Source organism: Schistocerca americana, chromosome 7 (assembly GCF_021461395.2).
Source record: "Schistocerca americana isolate TAMUIC-IGC-003095 chromosome 7, iqSchAmer2.1, whole genome shotgun sequence".
NCBI lineage: Eukaryota > Metazoa > Arthropoda > Insecta > Orthoptera > Acrididae > Schistocerca > Schistocerca americana.
This window is the reverse complement of record NC_060125.1, coordinates 42,703,639-42,718,311: the sequence shown is the minus strand read 5'-3', so window position 1 is coordinate 42,718,311 and position 14,673 is coordinate 42,703,639. Positions and strand designations below refer to the sequence as shown.

Here is a 14,673-nt window from a genome sequence, read left to right as displayed (position 1 = left end):
GCATGACTTAGGAAATAGAAGTTTAATGAGAGCTCTTAAGATCAGTAAGCAGATGACAATTCTCCATTGGCGTTATTACATATTCTGCACTTTTTATCTCAGTAATGGTGTTGTTTGCATTCTGTGAACAAAATATGAAGTACAGAATACACGCTGTCTTTTCTATTTTTTTAATGTTCAGCATGCTCTTCTTCTTATGTCCAGCATTTCAAACAACTGTTATCTTTTCCCTAAGACCGCAGGTTAGGATATTGTTTCCGGCAGTTGGTGGGTGGTCGTTGTGCAACACATACTGATGGGCTTATGTCAGTGACACGTGCAGACTGTTGCTGTACTATGGGTGAAGCTTGGGGCCCTCTCTGTGAGCGCTGTCCACCACACGGCTCTGATGAATATCGTGACCTCTGTCTTGATCCAGGCTTCTCAGTGGATGGACATGGTAAGCCAGCTGCAGCTTGAATGTCAATCCAGTGCCTGTTTGTTATTCCATCTTTAATATGTACTGAATAATTATCAAATACATTGGAAGGGAATTTGTGATGTGCCACTGTGAAATCATATGTGATGTAACTGAGATTTTTCAACATATAGCAATGCTATAATCATGTTAAGATTTCACAAGATACAAAATTGCTGGAATAAAATTTCGTTTGGTACTTATTGCTGCTATTTTTTTTTTTATATTGTCACTGTTACTGGATACATCATATTTAATTTTCTTTTTTATCAGTTTACTTGAACTTTTAAGTTTATTCAGCAGTCCCACAGATGGTAACTATAAATTTACTCATACATTCATAGTTATCACATAGGATTGATATTTGTGTTACTCTAAATATGGCCAAACCCAGTGGCATTGAATCGCCTTTATTGCTAAACTAGCATAAGGGTCAAATCCCCATTTACACTTTGCTGCTTTGTGAATGGTACATGATGAAGCATTTGTCCACATGAAAAGCAATTTAGAACTACTACACTCGAAACATGATTCTCCATATAGTCAGCAATCAGAGCAGATGTTGCATCTTCTTGAAGAAGTGGTTTTCTTCTCATTTGGCAATGTTTTTCCTGGAAAATACCCCCAACTCCTTTTTTTAAGTCCGAGTGGATTTTCAGCTTTGCTTGGTTTTTCCCTTATGGATGTAGTCAGAGAGGGTTACATTGTTTAAGACTACTGTGCCACACTGAGCTGGAAGTAATCCACTTGGTTGCTTGGTTCAATAAACAGTAGGTGATGATTGCATTCAGCATTGTTATGTCCAGGAGGTAGATGTATATTTTCTTATACCCCTTGACATATCTTTGCATATGAGGATAGACACTGATCATGTGTGTCAACTCCTTAGATTCTTTGAATGTAGTGAATAAAACAGTTAGTTCTAATCTTTGTTATTCCATTTTTGTGCACGTCCACATACTCCCTCATCTGTTGTAGCAAAGATATTTCTCTGAACTGTTGGTTGAGTGGTTGGTTGGTTGATTTGGGGGAAGGGACCAAACAGTGAGGTCATTGGTCCCATTGGATTAGGGAAGGATGGGGAAGGAAGTCGGCCATGCCCTGTCAACAGAACCATCCTGACATTTGCCTAAAGGTGATCTAGGAAAATCACAGAAAAGCTAAATCGGCATGGCTGGATCCAGGTTTGAACTGTTGTCATCCCGAATGCCAGTCCAGTGTGCTGACCACTGTGCTACCTCACTTGGTTCTTAAAGTGTTGAAGCTGAATGCAGGAATGATTTCTTTGAAAAAGACACAGTTGATTTCCTTTGCCATCTTTGTTCACTTGACCCTTGTGTTTCATCTCTGATGGCTTTGTTGTTAGCAGTATGTTAAATCACATCCTTCTTTCCTTTCCTCATAGTTGTCAGTCTCATATCTTTATTTGAACATGATAAAGCAATAAACAATAAATTTTCATGCAATCTAAGCTTGTTCTTATTATATTTCTTCACTCACAGAAGGAACAGAATGTGTAAAAATCCTTATGTCATCCAAAATGGTAACTCCTTATTCCTGATCCTTTCACAGTGGCTTGTGAGGCTGCTTGCTTGCAGGAGGCTTCTAAATGAAAATTTTTGGTAACTTTGAACTTGTGCCGATAGCATTTTACTTTTCATCATGTCTGCTAGTAGTAATGTGAAAGAGTATCCCATCTTTTAACAGGTGAAGTTTTTGTTCCTCTTTTTTTTTATTTATTTACTTTTATTAAACAGAATTGTACGATATTGCACAGTAAAATTCACATTGTTATCCAAATAATAAAACTTCGTATTTAACTGCTATTTACAAACAATGTAAGTGGATATAAAGGAATAAAATTAAGTAATATACATAACTCTAATTTAATATGAATTTAATAGAGGTAAACATTCCACATGGGAAAAATACATCTAAAAGCAAAGATGTTATAACTTACCAAACGTCCCTTTTTTCCCCCTAAGGTAAGTCTTTCCACTCCCGGGATTGGAATGACTTCTTACCCTCTCCCTTAAAACCCATATCCTTTCGTCTTTCCCTCTCCTTCCCTCTTTCCTGATGAAGCAACCGTGTTGCAAAAGCTTGAATTTTGTGTGTGTGTTTGTGTTTGTTAGTGTCTCTATTAACTCTAATTTAATTGTGACATATGAAAGTTGATTAGCTACTCGTTAACCATTTATAGGATAAGTTTATCATTATCATCACCAGCCATTTGATATCAACTGTTCATTAAAAAACTTCCCATTCATTGTGGTTTTCAGCTACATACGTTGATGTTACTCCTGCATGTTTTTATGATGTTGTCTCCTTATCTTTCATTATGTTAGTGCCCTTGTCTTATTTCTTGAAATTCAGAAAGAAGTTATAGATCCATCTACATCTGGTCACTTTTTCATCTTGTTACCTTTCCTGCTCTCATTTCATTTTTGTTATAGTCATAACTAAGTTTACCACTCTAGTCCATCCCCTGTCTCATATGTTGGCTTTCATGCCTCTCCCAGTTGGTGAGAGGTCTGGAGAATGTGCTGGCCAGGGCAGCAGTTGAAAATTTTTTGTATCCAGAAAGGCCTGTACAGGACCTGCAACATGCGGTCGTGCAATATCCTGCTGAAATGTAGGGTTTCGCAGGGATTGAATGAAGGGTAGAGCCATGGGTCGTAACACATCTGAAATGTAACGTCCACTGTTCATAGTGCCGTCAATGTGAACAAGAGGTGGCCGAGACTTGTAACCAATGGCACTCCATAGCATCATGCTGGGTGATACGTCAGTATGGCGATGACGAATACACGCTTCAAATGTGTGTTCACCGCGATGTCGCCAAACACGGATGCGACCATCATGATGCTGTAAACAGAACCTGGATTCATCCAAAAAAATGACGTTTTGCCATTCATGCGCCCAGGTTCGTCGTTGAGTACACCATCACAGGCACTCCTGTCTGTGATGCAGCATCAAGGGTAACCGCAGCCATGGTCTCCCAGCTGATAGTCCATGCTGCTGCAAACGTCGTCGAACTGTTCGTGCAGATGGTTGTTGTCTTGCAAATGTCCCCATCTGTTGGCTCAGGGATCGAGACATGGCTGCACGATCTGTTACAGCCACGTGGATAAGATGCCTGTCATCTCGACTGCTAGTAATACGAAGCCACTGGGATCCAGCACGGTGTTCCGTATTACCCTCCTGAAACCACCGATTCCATATTCTGCTAACAGTCATTGGATCTCTACCAACATGAGCAGCAATGTCGCGATACGATAAACTGCAATCGCGATAGGCTACAATCTGACCTTTATCAAAGTCGGGAACGTGATGGTACGCATTTCTCCTCCTTACACGAGGCATCACAACAATGTTTCACCAGGCAACACCAGTCAACTGCTGTTTGTGTATGAGAAATCGGTTGGAAACTTTCCTCACGTCAGCACGTTGTAGATGTCGCCACCGGTGCCAATCTTGTGTGAATGCTCTGTCATTTGCATATCACAGCATCTTCTTCCTGTCAGTTAAATCTCGCGTCTGTAGCACGTCATCTTTGTGGTGTAGCATATTTAATGGGCAGTAGTGTATAAAAGGTATGACTTAATAGTCAATTTGTGTTATATTCTTTTTGATGTGTTGGCTGCTTGTGATTTTAATATTACTACAGTTGATTTTTGGGCCTTCTTTAGAACTTGCTTTATTAAGTTCTTCCATTAATTTTTGAAGAGTGTCTGCTCTAGAGGCAAACAGCACACTGACATCAGCAGAATGAATGTGATTTAGGTATGTTCAGTCAACTCATTTCCCTTTTTTTCAAGTTTAAGGGTGTGAAAACTTCCTCTGGGAGTGATGAGAGTAGTTTATGTGATATTGGCATCTTGAAGGAGTGTTAAAATTGAAAGGTATGAAATGTGGTAATAGCCAAACCAGTTGAAATTTGCCTATGTCCTTTGGGATAACATAGTGAGATAGCTAGGGACATAAATGTAGCGTCATCACGTCCCCCTAAAAAAATTTGAAGCTGTGCCCTCAGCAGACAAGGTGGCACTCACTGTCCTTTTCGATTTCTGAGGTCCAATACTCATCAAATTCCTCAAGAAAGGAGAAACCATTAACAATGACATGTAGTGTGAGACACACCATAGCCGACAAAAGTCCATAAAGAGCAAGCAGCCTGTGCTTTCCACAGAGGAAGTGATTCTGCTCCACGAAAGCGTGTGTCCACACATCTCCAAGATCACATGAAGTATAATAGCCAGGTCCAAGTGGGAGCAGCATGAGCATCTGCTCTATTGCCTTGCGACTTCCATGTGTTTGGCTCATTAAAAAAACATATCAAAGAGAAGCGCTTCAACTTGGATGACAAGTTGAAGGACTCAGTGGAGGACTGGCTCCTTTCAGAGCCACAGTAATTCTGGCAACAGGGTATCCTTCAGCTTGTGAAACAATAGGCCTCTTATGATTACTTTTGAATAAAAACTTCAATTATACCCACAGTGTTGTTCATACCTTTTCTTTTGAACACTCCTCATACTTGTTTAACTCCAGTGTCAATCTGTGTAACTGTATACTCACACTAATGTTAGAAGATATTCTATGTAAATTTTTCACACCTGCTGTTTGTTTTTAACACTTGTTTCTCCTAGAATACAGACAGCCCACATTATTATGCTACTTGTTGCCTGTTCATGCACATATTGCCCAATGTGATTTTTCTATCATCCGTTGTTGTGTCACAGATGAGGAGTATTGTTTCAAATTGTATCATGTCCACCAGTGGACAAAATTGAGTTTGATACATTTTTGTATTATTTCTGAAGTGCTCTTTCATGCTGTGAAATCAGACTGGAACAAATTGTATTCACTAATAGTGTAAATAGCAGCTGAAAACTAGCTGTTGTTTGAAATCATATTCAGTTCTCTGAAGTGTGTATTTCAAGTCATATTTTGTCCAACATTAACACTACATGAAGCTGATTAGTTGCTTTGCTTAGTTTGTTATACTGACAACGAGCACTCAGCACTGCTCTGTGGTCAATAATGACAGTTATCTTTACTTGTGAGTTGTGTGTAAGGGAACAGTTTCTTCATTTATGGAGGAAGAAATTGCTGTAGACGATAATTCAAGAAGAAGTCAAAAGAGAGATAAGAAAATCAAATATGCACATCAAGTTAAAGCACCAATACAGCGCATAAAGAAAAGAAGGCTGAGTGTGAATAATTTGCTATGTAAACAGTTTGAGGATTGTTGGAGGATCAAATGAGATTTACATTTCTGTGCTAACATCATCAATTCAGTTGCTGTATAAACTGGCAATGAGGAAGAAGTCAGTATGTCATCTTGTGGTTGCTTGGAAGGAAGAGGAAGATTGAACCAAATCTGAAGAGAAACCAATAGGATGGCCATTATAAGCATTCTATAAATCAAAATGTTGAACCAGAAGATTTAGGTTTTGGATTAACAATGTTATTTAATAACATCATACAGGAGCATTTATGTAACACAGTATCTTATCTATATAAATAAATATCTACATAAATGATTTAGGAGACAATCTGAGTAGCTGTCTTAGGTTATTGGCAGCTGATGCTGTCATTTATTGTCTAGTAAAGTCATCAGAAGATCAAAACAAATTGCAAATGATTTAGAAAAGATATCTGCATTATGTGAAAATTAGCAATTGACTATAAATGATGAAAGTGTGAGGTCATCCACATGAGTGCTAGAAGGAATCCGTTACACATTGGTTACATGATAAATCAGTCAAATCTAAAGACCATATATTCAACTAAATACCTAGAAATTACAATTACGAACAACTTAAATTGGAAAGAACGCTTGTCCATTCTCTTTTGGAGTACCACTGCATGGTCTGGGATCCTTATCAGGTAGGATTAAGGGAATATATCAAGAAAGGTCAAAGAAGAGCAGCATGTTTTGGATTATCACAAAATAGGGGAGAGAGTGTCATGGGCATGATACAGGATTTGGGGTGGACATCATTAAAACAAAGGTGTTTTTCATTGTGGTGAAGTCTCCTCATGAAATATCAATTGCTGACTTTCTCCTCCGAATGCGAAAATATTTGGTTGATGCCTTCCTATGTAGTCACAAACGATCATCATAATAAAATAAGTGAAATCAGAGCTCACACGGAAAGATGTAGGTGTTCATTTTTTTCACACACTGTTTGAGATTGGAACAATAGAGAATCATTGTTAAGGTTGTTCCATGAACCCTCTGCCAGACACTTCAGTGTGATTTGCGGAGCATCCATGTAGATGTTAATGTAGATCATTAAAGAATTATAGTAGAAAGGTACTGTGAATTGTATAGCAAAACTGTTAATGTGAATGTGTTTATTGTGTAGTAACATGGTTTTGAATAATAAAGTGTTAGTTTGATATAAATCCTATTCAAGTCAAATGGCAGCAAGAAGGACGTTATGAACACCATAGAACATTTATTGTGAAAAAAATAATTTTGTATTTAAGGATAATGTTCGTCTATGATAATTAGTTATGTATTTAATTTAAATTAATCTTTATTTGTATATTTTACAAATTATTGGATCAAAGCATATTAAGTCCAGTACATTTTCCTTTAATTTGAATTATGCGAGTAGAAACTTATTTCACTACTTCATATTTCTAGAAGTAAGCCTCCAACACAAGGACTACTCACTTTACAACTTGTAAAAAATTCCCATGTTAGAGTTATTCAGTATTTTGCTTCTCCTGTAAAATTTTGTGTATTGGACTTAATGTGGTTTGAAACAGTGCTCTTCAGGTGTACTATGCCAATAAAAGCTGTCAATCAATAATTTCAATTTGTTCTTTGACAAAAATAGCAAAATCTAGATAAAAGTTCTTCCTTATCTTTACAGATATTGACGAGTGTCAAACAATTCCGGACTTGTGTCGTAATGGACGCTGCATAAACACACTTGGTTCTTATCGCTGCATTTGCAATAAGGGATATAAAGCAGATGGCAGTGGAACAAGATGCAGAGGTAATTTACAAAATGTATTTGTTTTCATGAGGGATACATTGCTTTCAGTTTAGCCTAATATCTTTTCTCCAAAACATGTTTAAAAGTTTTTCTAAATCAGTTAACTTTTTCATAGTTAATTCTGGATTAAAATTGTTGTGTTGAGAGCAAGTGTGAATAACACATGAAATGTAACAATAAGAGGAATGAGAGTAAATACAATCTACAGGCTTTGTCATTCATCACATATCTTATGACAGAACACACTGCCACCCTTGTCTTCCCTGATGATGTGTAACTCTTCCTAGGTTGCCTGAAGTGTTGCTCTACCAACTTTATTTTATAATTTGTTTCCCCAAAGAAAACCAGTACCTTTTTCATTATGAAACTGTTTATTATATTACTCAAAGCTCTACTGCTCACTGTCTTGCGCCAGGTACCACAGTTATATTAATTTTAATGACCGTTATGAAAAGGATAGATTGCTACTCACCGTATAGTGGAGCTGTTGAGTCACAGACAGGCACAACAAAACAATTACTGAATGAGTAAGCTTTTGGCTTGGAGACCTTCTCATGAATTAGACAACAATTACACACACATTAACACAAACAACGGTCATTCAAACATGATCACTGTTTCTGGAGCCAGTCTAATTCCGGTCTAATTCAGGTTTCATCAAAATCGTTAATCGACAATTGAGAATGTTACCTTATAAGTGCCAATGGAGGTGTAAATGCAGTAATATTTATATTTTTATTATTGCTAAGCAGGTAATGCATTGTCACGTTTTCTATATATTTAAAAGTAGGTTCTTTGCTCGAAGGCCCATGTTTACTTGACTTTTTTGTTTTGAATGATCATTTCTGTCATGTCCCTGAGTATTGAGCATTCCTCCTCGAACACCTTGTATAGGAGGGTAGGTTGTGAGTAATAGGCTGAAGGTGTTGGTCTACAAGAGCAGAGATTCTCTCAGTGGGGGGCACAGTAATTGGTCACAATGGGGTGTCATGGGTTGTTGTATTTAGGGACAAGGAATCATGTAGAAGGTAGGAGAGCATGGAGTGGTAGGGATGACGAGAGAGACGGACTCCAGGGAGAGGTTCTGGGAAGGGCCCAAGGATTTGAGGAGAGACTGTAGTTCCTACTGAGTTTCTGAAATGGGGTCATTGTAACAGAGTTTGTAAGTGGAAAAATCTGACAGCTGGCAGAGTCCTTCCACCAGGTAATCCTTGTGGTTTGAAACCTCAGTGGTGGAGCCTTTGGTAGCAGGCAGGATTATAAGGTCTGGATTAATTTTTAAGTGGTGGATTGCAGTTCTTTCCACAGATGTAATATTAGCTCTCATGTTGAGGGATTTGGGGAATGATGGTGAGGCAACATTCAGGTTAAGAAATTCTTGAAAGTTATCAGGGGATGATTAGGGGGTTGTGGGGGTGGATCACAGTTGGATGGTGGAGTGAACTGAGTCAGGCAGGGTTAAGCACTGGTTATGGGTTGAGTGTGATCAGTAGGGATGGTGGTGTTTCCACTGTAGGGACCAGGAGAAGAAGAGAAGGTATTTAACAAGTTCAGCATGATTGAATTTGGGAGTAGAGCAAAAGGTAAGGCTGTGGGAAAGGACTGATACCTCTGTGGACTAACATATTCATGGGCCATCAAGAGGAAGCCTTCCTAATCACCCAGAACCCAAAACACTTCACCTGGTTCAGATTCATTGATGGCATCTTTGTGATCTAGATTGAGCATGAGGACACCTTGTCCACATTCCTCCAGAACCTCAACAGCTTCTCTGACATTTACTCCTCCGGGCCCTCCTCAACCCACAAGCCACTCTCCTCCATACTGACGTCCACCTCAGAGATGGCTACATCAATTCCTCCGTCCATATCAAACCTAGCAACCACCAGCAGTACCTCTACTTCAACAGCTGCCACCCATTCAATACCAAAAAATTCCTTCCTTACAGCCTAGCCATCCCGGGCTGTCAGATCCTTAGTGATGAGCAGTTTCTCTCGAAATATACAAAGTGTTTCACTGAGGTCTTCTCAGATTGAAATTACCCTCCCAACCTCATACAGAAGCAGATCTCCCCAGTCACCTTCCAGTATCCCATCATCTGGCCTCAGAGGAGCATTCCTCTCATGATTCACAAACATCCAGGACTGGAACAACTGAATCGCATTCTCTGCCATGGTTTAGACTACCTCTCGTCATGCCCCGAAAAGAGAAATGTCCCAATCACTACCTTCCCACACCTCCAGCAGTGATATTCTGCCACCCACTGATTGTACAGAGTATCCTCGTCTATACCTACTCTACTTCAGCTCCCAACCCCTTGCTTCATGGCTCCTATCCATGTAATAAACATAGATGCAAGATGTTCCCCTATATTCTCCCACCACCACCTACTCAAGTCCAGCTAAAAGCATCACATATCGCATAAAATGTGGGGCTACCTATGAAAGTAGTCATGTGATCTACAAGCTAAGCTGCAACCACTGTGCTGCATTCTATGTGGTCATGACTGCCAACAAGCTGGTCATGACTACCAACAAGCTATCTGTCCACATGAATGGCCACAGACAAACAGTGGCCAAGAAACAGCTAGACCCAGCAGTTGCTGAGAATACAGCACAACACAACATTCTTCACTTGAGTGATTGCTTCACAGCTTGTGCCATTTGGATACTTCCTGCCAACAAGAGCTTTTGTGAATTGTGTACATGGGAACTCTTCTTGCAATATGTCCTACGTTCCTATAACACCCCTGGCCTCAGCCTTTATTAGTTACTGTCCTTCACCTGCCTATCCCCTTCCCTGCTCCCAATCCAGCACTAAACAGCCTTACCTTAGGGGGAAAAAAGGACAGGTATACACTCGCACACACACACATATCCATCCGCACATACACAGACACAAGCAGGAAAATGTCTGCTTGTGTCTGTGTATGTGTGGATGGATATGTGTGTGTGTGTGTGTGTGTGTGTGCAAGTGTATACCTATCCTTTTTTCCCCCTAAGGTAAGTCTTCCCGCTCCCGGGATTGGAATGACTCCTTACGTCTCTCCCTTAAAACCCACATCCTTTCGTCTTTCCCTCTCCTTCCCTCTTTCCTGACAAAGCAACCATTGGTTGCGAAAGCTAGAATTTTGTGTGTATGTATGTGTCTGTTTGTGTTTCTATCGACCTGCCAGCGCTTTGATATTTACTGCTGCAACTTCAAGTACCATTTTGGTACTCATATCATCAATCCAATCAACTTTTTGACATGCTGTATCATTTCTGCTATAAGTGCCTGCCCCACAACCTTTATGTGTTGTTCTACAGAATAAGTTAATGAGTTTGTAGTTATTTTGCCTCTATCAATACTCTTCATCTTTCTTGCAATCCACCTCACGTGCTACGAAAAATGTGGTTTACATTCATTCAGATGTATGTCCAAGTGCTCTGCTTTATTTGTTGTATGCTGCATATTCTGGTAAGTTAATTTATCTATATTTCCTAGAGTAATGCAACCACCTGTTTATTCTAAAAAAGCATCTCATTGTTATATTGAAAATTAATCTGTAGTAATTCTGTACCCTAAACTTGCTCAGCCAGGAAATAAGTAGGTGTGAGTTAGGAGGAATGCTCTGTAGTAACATAATTAGATGGTGACTAAAGTTAGAAAATTGAAAATGATGAAACTCAAACTGTTCAGAGCTCTGGCAAAAATTAAGTTAAACAATGGATCTAGGAGGCGTAGAGCGATTTCGAATTACATTAAATTAAAATCTGTTTGAAATCTGATATGAGTTCCATAGTTCATAAGACAGCTGAGAAAATGTTACTAAATAATGGAAGGAGTAAAGATAGTAACCCACCAAATACATGAGGCACTGAGTCATGATAGGCGCTTATTAGAACCACGGCTTAGGATGTGCTTAAGGTGTTCTACTCTGAGATAATATTGGATTTTTCCATAAAATTTCGGATGTGCAGCCACATAAATTCAGCTTCTCTTCTAATATTGGATTTTATTTGGGGAGAGGGGGGGGGGGGGGAGGGGGGTGGCAGGGTAGGTTTTTACCTGTCTGTGAAAGTCATAGTGAGACCATCAGCACAACAGGCAAGGGGTTGCTTATCACTACAGATGTACTATCCATGTGTGACTAGACTATGTGGGAGAGACTTCTTAGCGTGGAAGTGATGGCAGCTATCAAAATTCATGTGCTGTTGATATTTAGTGAGGATGATGTGGACAGATGTTTTAAGGTGCCATTGGAGTGGTACATGACGAAAGTCCAAAAAGATGGAACATAGAGCTGAGGAGAACAAGGTGAAGTGGATGAGAGGAGGAGTTTAGGCTATAGAAGGGTGATGATGGAAAATCTTGGCCCTGGGTCCCCATCATCGATGATGAACCTCAATCAGACAAGGGATTTGGTATTTTTTTATGGCTAAGAAAGTTTTCTCTAGATGGTTCATAAACGGGTTGTCATAGGAGGATGCCTATAGCCTCGCCACAGATTTGTTTGTATATCTGCCTCTCAAATAAGAAGTAATTATGCATAAGGATGTAGTCTGTCAAACAATGGAAAGTTCATCCTTGCTCCCAACATGTTGCCTCAACTCATATACCCGCAGTAGAACCAGATGCGAGAACTGTTGCATACGTCCTCCCACTACCATTTACTCCAGTATTGTCACTGGCACCTCATACCCCATGAAAGGCAGTGCCACCTGTGAAAGCAGCCATCATCCACAAACTAAGTTGCAACCATTTTGCCACTTTCTTTGTGGGCATGACAACTAACAAGCTGTGTGTCTGCGTGGAGGCCACCGCCCTACTGTGACTGAGAGACAGCTGCCAATGCAATTGCTGAACATGCCACCCAACATGATGTGCTTCAATTTAATGACTGATTTGTGGCCTGTGCCATTTGAATTCTTGCCACCAACACCAGCTTTTTTGAATTGCAGTGGGAAACGGTCCTTACAACATACCCTTTGTTCTTGTTTCCCCCACCCTCTCCTGGCCCCAACCTTTGCTAGCACCTGTCCTCCACCTGCTTATATCCTTCTATGGCCCCAGTCCACTAATACACATGCCTTCTGTCCCGTCAGTGTATCTACATAGTCTTTTCCTCTTCTCTGGTTCCTTGTCTTCCTCCCCCCCCCCCCCCCAAAACTCACCACCCCCCACCTCCCCAGCACAATAGCCTCCCAATACTGCAGTTGGCAGTCACATCCTGTCCCAACAACATCTGTGGATGCTTGCATAGGCAACACTAGCATCTTCCCCACCCTTACCCTGCCCCTGCTATACCTCCCCCTGCCCATCCCATAATTCTTCCTTGCCCCCACATGGTGGTGGTGGTGTCAGTGTGTGTGAAATTTTCTACTTCTGGAGAAGGGCTTTGGCCAAAAGATGAAATATTTTTAGCATTCCTTTTCATTGTGCTTTGTGCGACTGAACGCCTCTTCTATATAGCGAGTGGCAACATTGTTTGTCAACATAATATAATTTTATATGTAAAAAGCTTGCTCACCAAACAGCAGCAGGAGAAAACAAAAACATATATTTAAGGTTAAAAAAATGTGTAAGCTTTCGAAACCAGTGGCTCTTTCTTCTATCAGAAGTATTGAAGAAGAAGGAAGAGGGTTGAAGGAAAAGGACTGGCGAGGTTTAGAGAATGGGGAGAGTTCAGAAAAGTCATCCAGTAACATGGATCGGGGAGACCTATCCAACAGTATGAGAAGGAAAGACTGATTGTTGGCAACTGTTCCAGTCAAGATTTAAAAGCCTGTGAGTTTAATGGTGGAAGATAGGGTAATAAGCAAGACAGAGGTTACTGACAAAACATTGTGCAAGAGTTAATAAGAAGGAAAACCAAGCACATTATATGTGCTATAGGTTCGGGGGGGGGGGGGGGGGGTGAGATAGACGGGTCAGAAAACAAAAGACGCAGAAAACTAAAAGCTGGTGAAGAAAGGAGTTGTTACTGTGAAGAAATTGTGAGACCAAAGAAATTAAAAAGAAAAAATAATGTATATTAAGGCCAGGTGGATGGTGAGAACCAAGGAAATGATGTAAGGCCAGTTCCCACGTGCACAGTTCTGAGAAACTGGTATCTGGGGCAAAAATCCAGGTGGAACCTGTGATGAAACAGGCATAACTATCATGTTGTAGGGTGCTAAACACACCATGTGGAAGTCCGAACGGTATTTACAGAACAGTTGGTACATGACACAGTTCGTTTCACAATGACTCTCCCTCAGATAGTATATGTCTGGCCAGATACAGGAGTATAGGTGGTGGGTAATTAGGACAAATAAAGTCTTATGGCATAGGTGGTCACATGGAAGTCATAGCCTTGTCAAAGTAGCTGGTTAATACATTTGTGACTGGGGTAATGATGTCTAACAAGAGGTGTACTCAAAAAATGGGAGGGATCATCAGTACGAGGATGGAAGCGATGGCCTAGGAAATCTGCTTTTGACCTAGGTTGGTAAGGCTGAAGTGAGGATCATGGTGTATTGCTGTAATGAGTCTGCACCTGAACAAATAGGTCTGCCTTGAATGCAGCCTGTCTGTTGCTGTACATCACCTCAGCGAGTACCCACCTGATTCCAAACCTGGCGATGGTCTTCATGCTCACCTCAATCAACTTTATACTTACCAACAATTACTTTACCTTTGAGGGGCAGACATACAAACAGATCAAGGGCATGTCCGTGGGAACCAAGATGGCTCCTTCCTGTGCCAACCTTGTCATGTGATGCCTGAAGGGGACATTTCCTGGGCTCTGTAAGAATTCAGCTCCTGGTTTGCTTTAGATACATTGGTAACATCTTTAGCTTATGGACTCATGGTGAGACTGACCTGTCACAGTTTTTGGAATCTCTTAATACATTCTCCTAATTAAATTTCATAAGGAGATGTTCCGAATCCCTCGGCACATTCCATGATTACCTCATTCTCATTGAGGGTCGGCTACACACTTCTGTTTGCATTGCAGCCACTAACAAACAACAGTACATACAATCTGACAGTTTCCATCCTTACCATGTCAAACATTCCCTCGAATACAGTGTTGACATCCGATGCAAACGTATTCATTCAGATGCAGACTGTTTAAGCAATGGACCACCATTCTCCCCTCAACCTTCACCAGATGTAATTACCCCACTAGCATACTTCAAAAGCAGATTTCTCAGTCAAACACATCCAGCCCTC

The 14,673-nt window shown here is 40.4% G+C and overlaps 1 protein-coding gene across 1 annotated transcript in view; it reads left to right on the top strand.

Annotated features, from left to right (window-relative positions):
• LOC124622681 (fibrillin-2-like) overlaps nucleotides 1-14,673 on the top strand; it is a 631,069-nt gene that overhangs the window by 546,561 nt on the left and 69,835 nt on the right. Inside the window, 2 exon segments of the mRNA XM_047148470.1 lie at nucleotides 236-439; nucleotides 7,348-7,473. Coding sequence (XP_047004426.1) covers nucleotides 236-439; nucleotides 7,348-7,473 — 330 coding nt within the window.